The 15398-nt window shown below is 41.0% G+C and overlaps 1 protein-coding gene across 1 annotated transcript; it reads right to left on the minus strand.

Annotated features, from left to right (window-relative positions):
- Positions 1 to 245: 245 nt before the first annotated feature.
- Positions 246 to 9206, minus strand: LOC137259379 (uncharacterized). Its single transcript, XM_067797052.1, has 5 exons — positions 8718 to 9206; positions 7811 to 8669; positions 1754 to 1819; positions 1289 to 1375; positions 246 to 986 (listed from the first exon to the last, which is right to left on the minus strand). Exons 1-5 carry the CDS (start codon positions 9204 to 9206, stop codon positions 391 to 393), a joined length of 2097 nt encoding a protein of 698 aa, XP_067653153.1. The 3' UTR covers positions 246 to 390.
- Positions 9207 to 15398: the final 6192 nt, after the last annotated feature.

Genomic DNA, 15398 nt, shown 5'->3' on the forward strand with positions numbered 1-15398 from the left:
AATGGCGCCACGACAGCCGGGTGAAGCTCGGCTCAGTCTGAGGTCACAGAGTGCAGCGACATGTAAACAAACAGTGTGTTGTTGTCTGTTTCATGATTCGCGATATTCTCAGAACAGAATTATTAAAATTAACACAGAATTACGTTAAGACGGGCGACATTAACGTACAATCACTTACCGTTTATGTTTACACTCACTTTACAATTTTCCTACCTGATCATGCGAGGTTCCAAAGACAAAACATGACAAAATGTCTGACATTCAACAACGTTTATTTATATTAAAAAAGAAAAAAAAAGAAATCACTTGAATCGTGACCTACGACTACGTGAACGGCACACACCACACCGCGTCAGTAACGACATGTGCTCCGTCCACACCGACACTGACTCAGTGTGCACCACGTGACACCAGGAGATCCACCACTCGCTGATGTCTGCCTCTCGCCATGTCGGCCGCTGTCTTCCCGTCGTTGTTCCTGGCGTTGATGTCCACCACGTTCATGGACAGTATCAGCTTCACCGTCTCCAGGTCGCCACCTGCACAGGCGAAGTAAAGGACGTTGTTACCGCCCCTGTCCACCAGTGACATATCAGCCCCTCTACCCACCAGGAACTGCACCACGTCACTGTGTCCCTTCCATGCTGCCCGCATCACCGGTGTCCTGCTGTACTTTCCTCTACTGTTGATGTCCACCACGTTCATGGACACGATCAGCTTCACCGTCTCCAGGTGTCCACCTGCACAGGCCCAGTGAAGGACGTTGTAACCGCCCCTGTCCACCAGTGACACATCAGCCCCTCTACCCACCAGGAACTCCACCACGTCACTGTGTCCCTTCCATGCTGCCGCCATCACCGGTGTCATGCTGTCTCTTCTATAGTTGATGTCCACGTGACCCTCGGCCAGGATCCGCTTCACTCTCTCCAGGTCACCGTCCCTGCTGGCGTCGTAGAGGTCGCGGCCAGCTGCTGGTGATGGAGTCGCTGTAACACAAAGTAAGCTGTGTACACCAGACATCTTTGTCACACATCTACAATGTTTACATCACGTTGATACGTGACTCGTACATTGCTACGTCATTTAAACAATTCCATCATGGCTGACAACAACCAACATGACGGGAATGTCAACATGTGGTTTCTGAAATTAACGACGGCGTGTTTAATATATAACTTTCTGTTAGAGTCAGAAGTTGTAGCATTACGACTTGAAAGTGTTGATGTTTGTTGAACTTTACAAGGTGATAGTGCCAGTACAACTGTTGCTGCTGGGTTTTCCAACCTACCCTGTGTGTCAGAGTCTTGTGTCGTCACTGGCGTCGGTGGAACCGTCTTGGTGGGTGTAAGATTCTCACTCGCGTCAGTCGTGGAGGCTGAAACAGGCAATATGATGTTCAGAAGAAGATACATAGCACATAAGCTTTTATACTTCTGGTCTGTTTTCGCCTTTTCTGATATGTTTTGCCTTTCAATATTATGTATGATTAAATTCTAAATACATATCTTATGGAAAAAGAGTATTAGTCATATATCTTTCATGTTTACTGAGGTAAGTCTTTAAAGCAAGAAAAAAGTGATACTTTCTTATATTATTTTTTACAGTACGAAATTCTGTGATTGACAACGTCGATCGGTACCGGAGTGAGATTAATCCCTCAAGTCAAAATCAAACCCTCAAAATATACATCAGTGTGGTAAATGCAGGGAGAATTAACAACTGCACTTCCTGCCTGCTGGGTTTTCCCACCTACCCTGTAGGTCTTGTGTCGTTACTGGCGTTGGTGGAGACGTGTTGTTCCGGCTCGGGTCAGTCGAAGCTGAAACAGGGAATATTTTAATCAGAAAGCTATGCATGTACATAAAATAGTTCTATGACTACTGGCCTCAGGTTCTGCTTTCCACACATGTTTTGCCTTTCAATGTCCAAATATATCTGTTATAACAGATGGTTTAATTTGATGGATATTTCATTTCCTAAATATATTTTCACAGCTTCATTTGGAAAATTTAATAAGCTGTGCATCGACTGTTTGATAACATATTTGCTGAAATGTTTTTTGTTAAATATACACTTGAACGGTGTAAACAAAACAGTCAATTCACTCTCAGGGCTAGGGTAGGTTAGGGATGCAAATACGGGGACTTCATATATGAGTATATATTATTTTCACATTGTGTGTTAATAGATAAACAAACAATTACTTCAGCACTTTTACTTACTCATAATTCCTCTTTATGGAATGACAACCGTTTTAGTTTGAATTCAGTAACCGTGGCTGGAATATTAAAATTTGCCTTTCCTAGATGTCCTAATCCTACCCTCTCTATTTAGTGTACCTGGTATTTTAGGCAACTCCGTAAATTCTAAAGTGAAGCACATTAACACTAATGTCTACCAAACAGTGTGAAGGATAACAGGGCAACTTGACTGTGTTTGTGCAACACAGTTGTAATTTGTGTCAAACAAACTCTCACAAAATATCAGAATACCGAGTAATAGTGGCACACAGAGCAATTCTCAAACAACTGCTCACCGAGGCGGACACTGCAGCTGACACAACTGCACTTGTCGTGAGCTACAGCGGGGATGTATTTCAATGCAATGCAGCAGCCCCGAGTGAAAACCACAGTACATTTGAAATAAAATATTGGACTGGACAGATGTAAGAGGTAAATACCATGAGTTCAAGGTTAACGGTAGAAAAAGGTACATAATTTGATTAAATAGAACGAGTCTGTCTGGTGAAACGCTGCGTTGTTATGTTTTCCCCGACCTTCCATCGTCCCCCGCCGGTGACAGGCTAACCACAGGTCTGGGTGTAAACATTGTGTGAAGCAAACACTTGGTTCCTACAAGATTCATGCTGATTTACGGCAGTCATACGATATACATTTGGACTATTTCATCTAATTCCACAAATCAGTTTAAAATCATAAGCTCAGAACTTACCCACCAATAACGCACGTCCTAACACGGGCGACACATCTCTCTGCTAGTTGAGAAATGTTTTGACTGGCGACGCCACGAAGCAGAGCTGCCAGCTATGACGTCATTGTGACGTGTTACGTTAGGAGCACGACAACGTTTGGCGCTCGACTACTTGGACTGATCAAGAACTCTATATAGAAATATTTCCAATCGTCCCATGTTTGCTCTCTAGTTTTGTTTCAGTTCTTATGATACAGTTCGCGTTACCTGTGGCATGACATGGACAATTGTATATTAGCATATCGGACACTTCTTAACTTGGTGTAATTCACCGACTGTTTGTATGGCTTAATTCCTAATTTATTTGTTTAAAAAATATATAAGTTTACATTCAAAATAGGTCATACATGGATATTAGTAGACCTCAAAGGCTTGGGTGTAAATAGTTGCGATCACTCTGTCAAACAAGGACATTGAGGTACTTGAATTGACCTAATGCCCCTAAGTATAACCTTGAAAAACTAACTGGTTTTCTGAACCTGTTGCGCTTTTCCACATCTCAGTCTAGTGTAAAATAAAGATATCAAGATTTAGTGTATGATGGTTTTAATGTATGTTGTCCTACGTGTAGGCAGACATTCCCACCTCAGTTTAGCCCCCTGGGTGCCACAGGGACATATATGTCGTTCCACTTTAACCCTCAGTTTAAATTCCAATAAAATTCTAAATATATCAAGCACACAAACATATTACACAGTTTTGAATTCTGTGGGTAATTTCCTGTTTTGTGATACCATTCACTATTATCTCAGACAGAGTGATTAAAATTACCTTTCAAAACAGGCTTCATCGTAAATATAGCTCTTTTATCGCAGCATTGCTTGCTGTTCTGCGAAATGTCAAAACAGGATAATTACCGGTTGTATTTGATTTAAAAAATCGCATATCAGGTTTTCATGAAATCACTGCTGCCGTTGCCGATGAACCCAGATATTTTCGGAAATACACTTACACGAACGCCGAAGTGTGCTTTCCGCTATCTTGGATAGTATTTACAAAATCACGTATCTGCTTGAAATTCGAAAGTCACATTCTGAAAAAAGCCGGAAAAGTCACTTTCTGAAAATAACTCTGCTTGTGAAATGATATATAAGCCATGGTCCAACTTCTTGCTTCTGGTCTAGTTCCCGACTCAATGTGCGCTGCGACAACTTGCTACATGTACAGACAGAACCACGTTTACACGTTGCCCTGGCCCCCTTCATTTAAAAAAATGCCTATCGGTGACGACAAAAAGCCATTAACTGACACGTTTTGCTTTCATTTTTACTTTAGAAAAGCATGGTTTGTTTGATTTCCAAGTGCAGTGCGACTTGACACGATATAAATAAAGACTGAAAACGCGATGAAAAATCGGTTATATTGTCACGGCATTTCCTATGACAGAACCTGAGGGAGTGCTAGTTGAACTAGCAAGTCGTGGCATCTATGAAAATGCTTTGTATATGTTATCAACCCTTCAGTTATTTCCAACGGTAATTCTTTAACCATTGTGTGCGAAAAGATATTGACTTTATTATGTAGACACTGCAGGAAAATGTAAACCATTTGATGCTGACAACACTTAACCCTGTCATTTAATGTGCTAGAGACTGAAATATGTTATCAATATGAATATATGTATTGTTTAGTTGTGTAATGAAAAATAGAATTTGGAAAGTGCCCTTGAATGAGTACTTAACCTAATGGTGGTTTTACTTTTAGATCTTCTGTGTCCGAGGTAGTATATTAAATAAATTAGTATTTCAATATTATTTCCTTCTATTAAAACTTAATAAAATCAAAACATTTTAATTTATACCCGTAATTCAGGATACTTAAAACGCGGTCATTGAAGAATTTTGCAGTGTTTTTGTGCATTATTTATCCATACAGTCATTTTATATTTCATGCATCACAAAAAAAGTTGATTTTAGTTATGTCCATGTTTATCGCATTTGAAGATTGGCTACATGTAGGCGATGATTGACATAATTCGTCCGTTACTGTTACTTTACAACTACTTGTCTATTGTTTCTCACTTCTCTCTGTACCTGCTAAATATTTGTGTTGTCAAAAAACTCATTCCCATCTTGTACCACACATGAAATTTACATAAGAAAACTTTCAGCGTTTCACATTTTATGCGCATCAGCTCCCCACCGTAGTGAATTACATGAATGCACCCATATCGGCCGTAATACTAAAGCGATTTGAGTACATATACAATGAAAATACACTGCAGTTTTAAATGTGTGATACTGAGACATCTAGTGCCAGACTTAAATTACCGATTGCAAAACATGACCTGAAAACGATCAGCTGATTCCACCTCCTCGCTTCGAACTGCCATTTCGCCATTCATTCTTGCAGTGTGAGCAGTCATGACTATCCCAGGTGTCTCACAAAATCATGGAATATATGTTTCAGGATATAACACTTGATGTATCATCGTGAGAGGGAATAGATATACGGTCAATGCACAGGAGTGAACGTTACCAGTGAAGGTGAAAGCTACACTGGTCAGCTGTCTCTAAATGTAATAGCAGGAAGACTATATAGTTGTAGATTATCCCTGGTAATACTAACACGTACGGCACACATCGCGCATACACATGTGTCGTCATTATAAGGTTGGACCGTCCGGAACAGCGCACCTATGAAGGGAACATAAATTCAACAGGATCCCCCATTCCCCTGACGTTTTAGAATTAAACTACAACTGGTCTTCGTCACCAATACCAACTCTATTCATAAAATAAAACAAAAGCTAATTGATTTGAAAACGAACGCTGTGCTCGAAAGACTGGGCTTGTTTCAAATGTACGGCATCCAGACGTCTATTCATTGCTCGTCATGGCTTAGTACCTTTAGAATATGTATAGAAAGAGCATCGTAGCAAGACAGGAAATTAAAGATAGATACAATGCAATGATTTGGAATGCAATGGAACTCAAAAGAATTGCACAATGCCAGTTAGAAAGTGGTGAAATGTAACATATATCATATTTGGGATTACGCCATGTTGGTAAAGTACAAATTCTAGTACGATATCCACGTCGCGGTAGCTGAGTGGACAAGGCGGCTGACTTTGTGAGCTGGCGATTAGGTGCCTGACTCTGAGGGTGCGGGCTCAAATCCCGGATGGGGCTCAACCAAAAAAGTACTAGAATCTGTACTTTACTAAGAAAGTGTAATCCCAAATATTACGTTTCCGTCCAGCGTGACGCCATGACTGACGCAAAATCACGCAGAACAGAGGTAATTATCAGCATTTCTGGCTTCTTATCTATCTTACGATGTAAACGATGAAAATGTATATAAACACACAAATAGTGTGAACCATTCTGATTACTTATATCTGATATTTATGTACACACGGTCACCGTTTTGTAAGAAATAGGTCAACGATAGCGATGTCATGCGTCAACATTGCTGTACATATAAGGCAATTTGTTTTAGGTGAAGATCTCGGCATCAAGGGTCTAGGTGTGAAGTACATACCGAGAAAGAGTGCACCATAGTTATCATGTATGTTGTATTTATGTGCGAGTGTACGTGCGCTATGCAACTGCGACGTATAAAACGATCAAGAAAGTAATGACCTGTTTTCTTTTCTTTTCCAAAGGGTCTCTAATTGTCTTATGTGGTTATATTTCGCCATGGATTAAATTTCTCCTCCTCCACAAACGGTGGCGATATAACCAGTATATCGTACATGTATTTTCAGTAGCCATAAGTGGTCCGCCTGTTCCAATACCATGGTCGTAGTTAGTCGCCTGTTAATTTCATGTCATGATAATCGTGTACTGCAAAAATAAATGAAGGTAAACAATGGGTTTCTATCTATGCACAGCGCTTGTCATGGCATCACCCAAAAGTAATAAACTGGTGATTTATTTCATCAGATTCATGACAACTATACCTCTGATGTCCAGTTCCTAACTGAATCAGTAAGTTCACTCAAACATGTAGAGATACAGAGATGAATTAGTGCGATCACAGCAGAGTTGAAACTCGAATTGTACAGGCAGTACACTTACAACATCAGCGTTAAACACTTACAATTACTAATACAAATAATGCCAGACATAAAACTAAAAAGGCTGGAGCAACAGCTGTCAAGCTGGGTGGAGGTTAGATATACAGGGTGGTCAATGATCTTTACACACTGGCTGATCTTGATATTTGGTGTTACTTTGCTTTCAAACAGACAAGCAGACATGTAAGCTCTTATATACACCGGGTCTTGACTGCTGACTCCACATACATATGCTGTGTTGGCTTTACCTACTAGCCCAACTTTTGCATGCTTTGTAAGCCCTTATATACACTGGGTCCTGCCTGCTAACTCCACGTTAATATGCCTTGTAAGCCCTTATATACACTGGGTCCTGCCTGCTAACTCCACGTCAATATGCCTTTAAGTCCTTTATGTACACTGGTTCATGCCTGCTAACTCCACGTTAATATGCCTTGTAGGCCCAAGGATGTCTATACCTGCTAAATTAACGCTTACATGCCTTGTAAGCCCTAGTTTGGCTGACGTTTACATGTCTCGTAAACCGTAGGTTGCATGCTAATCCAACGTTTACATGCATTGTAAGTAAGGTTATCAAATAAAGCTAATTTATTCATGCCCAAACTCCATGTTGACATGTCCATTAAACTTTTTACTGTCATGCCAACCTAATCCTACGTTGCCCTGTCATGTGAACCCTATGTTGGCCTGTCATATGAACCCTAGGCTGGCAAATATATTAATGTTATTCTTATATATTTCGATTGCCATATCAAAGTAGAATGTTAATTAAGCAACAAATCTCGGCTAAAATCTCACCTTCTGTCGTTCCAGGATACGTCGTGGGTGAAAGCTCCTTGATCTCTTTCCTCATCCCACAGCAACTGGTATTCAGCGTCCTGACGTCCTGTGTGAGGTCAGCGAGTGTCTGGTTTGTGTCAAACTGGTCACTAATGGCCTGATTCAGTTGAATGTTTAAACTCTGAATATCTAAGGATATGTTTCTCTTCATTTCCTGCAAGCCCTCTCGGTATGATTTTATTTCTCTCTCCGTCAACACACAACTGGTATTCAGCGTCCTGAAGTCCTGTTTGAGGCCAGCGAGTGTCTGGTTCGTGTCAAACTGGTCACTAATGGCCTGATTCAGTTGAATGTTTAAACTCTGAATATCTAAGGATATGTTTCTCTTCATTTCCTGCAAGCCCTCTCGGTATGATTTTATTTCTCTCTCCGTCAACACACAACTGGTATTCAGCGTCCTGAAGTCCTGTTTGAGGCCAGCGAGTGTCTGGTTCGTGTCAAACTGGTCACTAATGGCCTGATTCAGTTGAATGTTTAAACTCTGAATATCTAAGGATATGTTTCTCTTCATTTCCTGCAAGCCCTCTCGGTATGATTTTATTTCTCTCTCCGTCAACACACAACTGGTATTCAGCGTCCTGAAGTCCTGTGTGAGGTCAGCGAGTGTCTGGTTTGTGTAAAACTGGTCATCAATGCTCTGATTCACTTGAATGTTTAAACTCTGAATATCTGAGGATACGTTTCTCCTAATTTCCTGCAAGCCCTCTCGGTATGATTTTATTTCTCTCTCCGTCACCACACAACTGGTATTCAGCGTCCTGAAGTCCTGCGTGAGGCCAGTGAGTGTCTTGTTTGTCTCAAGCAGGCCATCAATGGTCTGATTGAGTAGTAATGTCAGCATCCGTGCACGTGAGGTTGCACGAACTACTGTCTGATTCACCTGTATCTGTAGAGCCTGGATGTCTTTGGTCAACTCGCTTTGTTCTTTTCGGACACTTTTTCTGTAGGTGTCTCTTTCCCGCTCAACATGCCTTAAGTCTCGTGTTATTGCTCGAAGTCGTGTCTTTATGTATTGCACGTTGTCCTTTAAGCTGTGAACTTCATCTCGAACTTGTCCGGTGATCCGATGCCCAATATCATCTTCAGTTAGGATGTTTGTAATCTCTTTTTCTACGAGAGGTTTTAGCAATGAAGGAAGTATTGTTGAAGTTAGTTCTTTTTTCAGCGACTCCTTCCAAACCTTAAATTGCTTCGTCAGTTTAGTCACACTTTTAGTATTTGAATATTTCCAAAGGCTAAGGTCTTGTTCAACCACCTCCACACGTATAGTCAGACTTTCCAAACTGTCACCAACATGTACATCTCCCATACCGCACAGTACAAGACTCAGGAATACAACTGTTGATAGCTTCATTGTTCCAACAGAACAACAGGCAGCTAGGAAGGCAACTGCCTCGCCGCTCGGTAAACGTCTTTTATATAGCTCGACTAAAGTGTCTGGAACAACGCCAGCTCGGGGAACCACACGCTACACCAGTAGTGTGTGTAGAGCTTGCGCCCAACTAGATGGAAATGCTGAGCGGCACATCCAAACTTGAATGCCACGGTCATGAAGCGGAAGAAAACCTCAGATGTGGCCACTCTAACTTTTATGATAAGTCACAACACATATGCTTCGTGCTATTTTACAACTAAAACTACTTGTTATTTTACAGGATATATCGTGTATCTCGGCTTCCAGCATGCATGTTTCGTGTCATATTACAGTGTCTCGTCACAATATGGCGGAAATATTGCCGATGTGACGTTAAATACTAACTCACACACTCACTCACTCACTCACTCACTATTACAGTGTCTGTTGTGTATCATGTGATAGAACACATATTACGTGAAGACGCCACGCCCGAAATGCCGTCATTTGAAATAACACAAAACTTGGTTTTGTGTGTCTTAGGAATTTAACGCATAGTTACAGCAGTATATATTTATGCATTATACATCTATAACGGTGGCACAGATTGCTTACAAACAACGTTCTGGAATGCCATGAGCATGCTTACTGGAATAGCACACAAAGAGTGATCATCGATATGCAACAACATCTCTGGAGACGTGAGCAAGGTAATGCACGCAGCAGTGTCGACGTGTGAACACAACAAAATAGCCAAGAGGGAGAGATGTACACCAGCGGTTGACGGAACGCAACATCTGGCACCTACATCCAGGGATACATCCAATGTTGTGTCCACGTTACCTCCAGACATGTCTGGCTAGGTGAAAACAGTGCCTCACGTTCAGTAGACGAGACTGGGACGGTACACTATTCACAGTCTACCCGTGAAGGTCCCGGGGTAGAATAAGTCTTCAACAACCCATGCTTGCCATAAAAGGTGACTCTGCTTGTCGTAAGAGGCGACTAACGGGATCGGGTGGTCAGACTCGCTGACTTGGTTGACACATGTCATCGGTTCCCACTTACGCAGATCGATGCTCATGTTGTGGATCACTGGATTGTCTGGTCCAGACTCGATTATTTACAGACCGCCGCCATATAGCTGCAATATTGCTGAGTGCGGCGTAAAACTCAATTCACTCACTCACTATTCACAGTCTATTCCATATGAACAGCCCAGATCACTGTGCCCAGACCAGTTCTTGCGCCTTTAAAACTTAATCTTCATACTGAGTCGGTACACTATTCACAGTCTGTTCCATCTGAACAGCTCATGTCACTGTGCAGGGGTCCTCAAACACAAACTAGTTCTTGGGCCATTGACACTTGAAATTCATATACATCTCCTCAGACATCAGATCCTGCCTCTCATTAGGTATTCATGAGGAATGTTTGCTTGCAGATAAATCGGACAATTACATATCATAACTGGATATTAAGCATATTGACAACACCATGAATATCGATCCGATTTTTTGTAGAATTTGATTCAAGCCAAAAAAAGAAACACAAGTCCAAGCACATAAAACAACAAGGGAAGAATCACGGTGAAGGCACCGGGTGATGACTCACAGTGAGGACACAAGGTGATGATGCACAGCGTGGGCACCAGATGATGAATCACAGTGGGGACACCAGATGATGAATCACAATGTGGAGACCAGGTGATGAATCACAGTGAAGACGCCAGGTGATGAATCACAGTGAAGACAGCAGATGACGACTCACAGTGGGGACACAAGGTGATGAATCACAGTGAGGACAGCACGTGATGATCACAGTGAAGACAGCAAGTGATGACTCACAGTCTGGACACCAGGTGATGAATGACATTGGGGACACCAGGTGATGACTCACAGTGGGGACACAAGGTGATGAATCACAGTGAAGACAGCAGGTCACAGATATGACACTAGGTAAAGAGATGCGATCACTCACTTCTTTATCGATGCATTACTTACGTACTTTGTAACACTAACATACTGCAAACAGATAGTCACTCACTTCTGTATCGATACATAACTTACGTACTTTGTAACACTAACATACTGTAAACAGATACAGTCACTCACTTCTGTATCGATACATAACTTACGTACTTTGTAACACTAACATACTGCAAACAGATACAGTCACTCACTTCTTTATCGATACATAACTTACGTACTTTGTAACACTAACATACTGCAAACAGATACAGTCACTCACTTCTGTATCGATACATAACTTACGTACTTTGTAACACTAACATACTGCAAACAGATACAGTCACTCACTTCTTTATCGATACATAACTTACGTACTTTGTAACACTAACATACTGCAAACAGATACAGTCACTCACTTCTGTATCGATACATAACTTACGTACTTTGTAACACTAACATACTGTAAACAGATAGTCACTCACTTCTTTATCGATACATAACTTACCTGCTTTGTAACACTAACATACTGCAAACAGATACAGTCACTCATTTCTTTATCGATACATAACTTACCTGCTTTGTAACACTAACATACTGCAAACAGATACAGTCACTCACTTCTGTATCGATACATAACTTACGTACTTTGTAACACTAACATACTGCAAACAGATACAGTCACTCACTTCTGTATCGATACATAACTTACGTACTTTGTAACACTAACATACTGCAAACAGATAGTCACTCACTTCTTTATCGATACATAACTTACCTGCTTTGTAACACTAACATACTGCAAACAGATACAGTCACTCACTTCTGTATCAATACATAACTTACGTACTTTGTAACACTAACATACTGCAAACAGATAGTCACTCACTTCTTTATCGATACATAACTTACGTACTTTGTAACACTAACATACTGCAAACAGATACAGTCACTCACGTCTGTATCGATACATAACTTACGTACTTTGTAACACTAACATACTGCAAACAGATACAGTCACTCACTTCTTTATCGATACATAACTTATGTACTTTGTAACACTAACATACTGCAAACAGATACAGTCACTCACTCCTTTATCGATACATAACTTACGTACTTTGTAACACTAACATACTGATGCGCTCAAACAGAATTACTCATTTACTTACAACACGGTAGTCTTACTCTCTTATTTTCGCGCAGTTGAAATACAACATTACACCCTTACCAAGTGTCCACTTACTAATGGCCATGCAATACTGAACAAAAATATCTAATTAAGTTAAAACAGTACCACCCTCTCACTTCCCCGGCGCTACACTTCTCTCTTCATAAAAAAATATCTTTCACTTCTTCAGAGCTTCATTGCGCACTTACTTAAAACACAGCGTTATTCTGTTACCTGAAGCGTATTTTACACTTAATGCTGCTTTACTCAATTACGCTCATTCAAACATACATTACACTTTTAAACCACAATATGACCCCATCACTTTACTCAACAACACACACTCACTATGCTCTACATGACCCACTCACAATGCTCAAGAATCCTCACTGACTTCGGAATTTACGTTTTCACCAGAGAATTCAGTTAAGAAAGGAAAGTACCAGACTGGGTGCTTCAAACACTGTATTGTAGTCTGAGATTAGCAGCAGAAACCGCACCGTGCCAAGTTACATGTTATTTGCGCTGTTTTTTACAATATGTTGATGCGCCACGATACACGTTCTTACATATTTGTGTTGGCAAATTGCGGGTTTCTCTCACCTTGAGTTTCGACCTTGACAGACCGAATTGTAGCAGGCGTCTTTATGCGTTGTAGAATTTTCTCAACTTCTATGTCAGAATGCAACATTCTTTAGACAAAACATAACTGATTTCACTATTTTATTGTATCCAGTATACATCAACAATATTAATGATGCGCCAGATTTACATCATAATACTGAAAGTGTGATCGGAATAATGGGGCGATTGTGTTTACTCTTGTTCAACCCACCTTCACTTAAAAGAAGTTACTTAATATGTGCAACAATGTTGACGCATGACATCAGTACAGTACCGATGACCGATTTCTTACAAAATGACAAAGGGTGCACAGGGTTTTTGCTCATGACAAAAGGTGCACAGGGTTTTGCGAGGACTTTTCCTTTGATTCAGGGATTGTTTGTACATAAATATGATATGTACGTAATCAGAATCATACTGACTACCTGGGTATTGTTATATGTTTTTATCGGTTTCATTGTAAGTATGAGAAGAAAGCAGAAATGTTGATAAGTACCATGGTTGTTCTGATGATTTTACATCAGTCATGGCGTCACGGAAACTTAGACAATTTCATATGAATTATCAAATCATTGTATTCTATCTATTTTTTTTCATTTCCTTGCTACTATAATCTCGCCGTGCAAAATCGAAAGGTATTGAGCCATTACCAGCAACGCAAAGACATATGTCGGAAAATTTCAGAAAATGGAACGAACTGTAAAATCGGAGTTTTCTTTGATAACATTTCAAACAAGCGCATCCTTTCGAGCGCAGCGTTTTCACACCCAATATATTTCGTTTCATTTTATCTAGACAGTTGGTATTGGTGACAAAGACCTTTTGTAATTTGATTCTAAAGTATATGGGGAATTCATTTATGAGTTTGTCGCAGCTGAATATGATAGATCTATATATGTGATGTAAATTGGCGTCTAAATACCGGCCTCCGCTAAACGTAAATTCATAAGCACGACCCAGCATGGCGGAAAGCGCATCTGGGCATTCATTTAAGTGTATTTTCGAAAACATCCCAACCAATTCTGTGTTCAGAAACGTTTCAGGACCATCATTGGTGATTTCATGACAACCTAACATATATCATCATTAATGTGCCATTTTTGAAATTGAATATTTTGAATAATAATCTGATTTTCACATTTCAAATCGCACAACAAATAATGCTGTGAATAACGATTTCGTATTGTGTAAAAGATGGCGACATTTACGATGAAGGATATTTTGGAAAGGTTATTTTTAGCACTTTAACTTTGCCTGAGTGTCAAGAAACGTGGGAATTCCGCTAGAATTCAAAACCATGAAGCATATTTGCGTGCGTGATATGTTTAGAACTTTATTGAATGAAATGAGGGTTGAAGGGGAAGGATCTCTCTCTCTCTCTCTCTCTCTCTCTCTCTCTCTCTCTCTCTCTGTGACCCACATTTTCGTAGCTCTCTCACCCCTAAGAAGTGAATGTATGTCTCTCAGTCGTAAGTGAATGTTAATGTATGGTTAAGATCGTGCGCAGTTCACTATCCGAATAGTCTAGAATGTTTAAATCATAAGCACCATATGCTTCCTCTTGTCCTTGGTTCTTGACGGTACGATGAACGCGGCGTTCGGTTGAATGACCAATGCCATTTAGCCGATGTAAAAGAGGCAAAAGAAAGGTTTCACCCTAATTTTTCCATAAAAATGGTTATAAGGGCTGATCCGGGTTCGATTCTTAGCAGGAATTTTTGGACTGTAGCACAGCTTTCGTAAACAGAAAACATTGCCTCAAACGCAGCAAACTGAATTATGCATTTGCAAGCACATGCAAAACGACCTTTTGAGGCATTGCTCGTGATGCACGTGCAGTACGGTTGCATAAATACACCTGTTGGAAAGAGCAGACATTCAGCAGACAAAAAAAACAACACCAACAGTATGCCAAGACTTAGACAAGAGCAACGTGACCAAGCCATCGGTATGTCCACTATGGGGCCTTCTCAACGCCAAATTGCCAGAACCTTCAACTGCAGCCAAACCACCATCAGGAAGTTGCTGATACGGTACCAGCAGACAGGCCAGACAAAAGACAGACCAAGATCGGGAAGACCGAGGGTTACCACTGCGGCTGAAGATCGCTACATCCGGCAGATACATCTCCGGAACCGATTCGTCACGGCGACGTCAACAGCGGCGACGGCACTCGGCCATGTCATCAGTCCCCGAACAGCACTTCGACGACTTCGTTCAGCTGGTTTACGAGCTTACCGCCCCTTCCATGGAATGGCCCTGACCCTTTTACACCGTCAACGCAGAGTGCGATAGGCACGTACAGTACGTCGGTGGCAGCGACGTGATTGGTCGAGAGTGCTGTTCACAGACGAGAGCAGGCTTTGTCTCTTCAGGAATGATGGCCGAGTTCGAGTTTATCAACGAAGAGGCGAACGTCTCGCGCCAAAC

Source organism: Haliotis asinina, chromosome 13, assembly GCF_037392515.1.
Source record: "Haliotis asinina isolate JCU_RB_2024 chromosome 13, JCU_Hal_asi_v2, whole genome shotgun sequence".
In the NCBI taxonomy this organism is placed as follows: Eukaryota; Metazoa; Mollusca; class Gastropoda; order Lepetellida; family Haliotidae; genus Haliotis; species Haliotis asinina.

What these genes read in the sequence shown, in the direction of transcription:
- LOC137259379 (XM_067797052.1), bottom strand. Translation starts at nt 9,206, where the DNA reads ATGAAGCTATCAACAGTTGTATTCCTGAGTCTTGTACTGTGCGGTATG. An exon ending in AACGACACAAGACCTACAGG is followed by an intron (nt 1,376 to 1,753) that starts GTAGGTGGGAAA and finishes TGCCTGTTTCAG; the next exon opens with CCTCCACGACTGACGCGAGT. An exon ending in ACAAGACTCTGACACACAGG is followed by an intron (nt 987 to 1,288) that starts GTAGGTTGGAAA and finishes TTTGTGTTACAG; the next exon opens with CGACTCCATCACCAGCAGCT.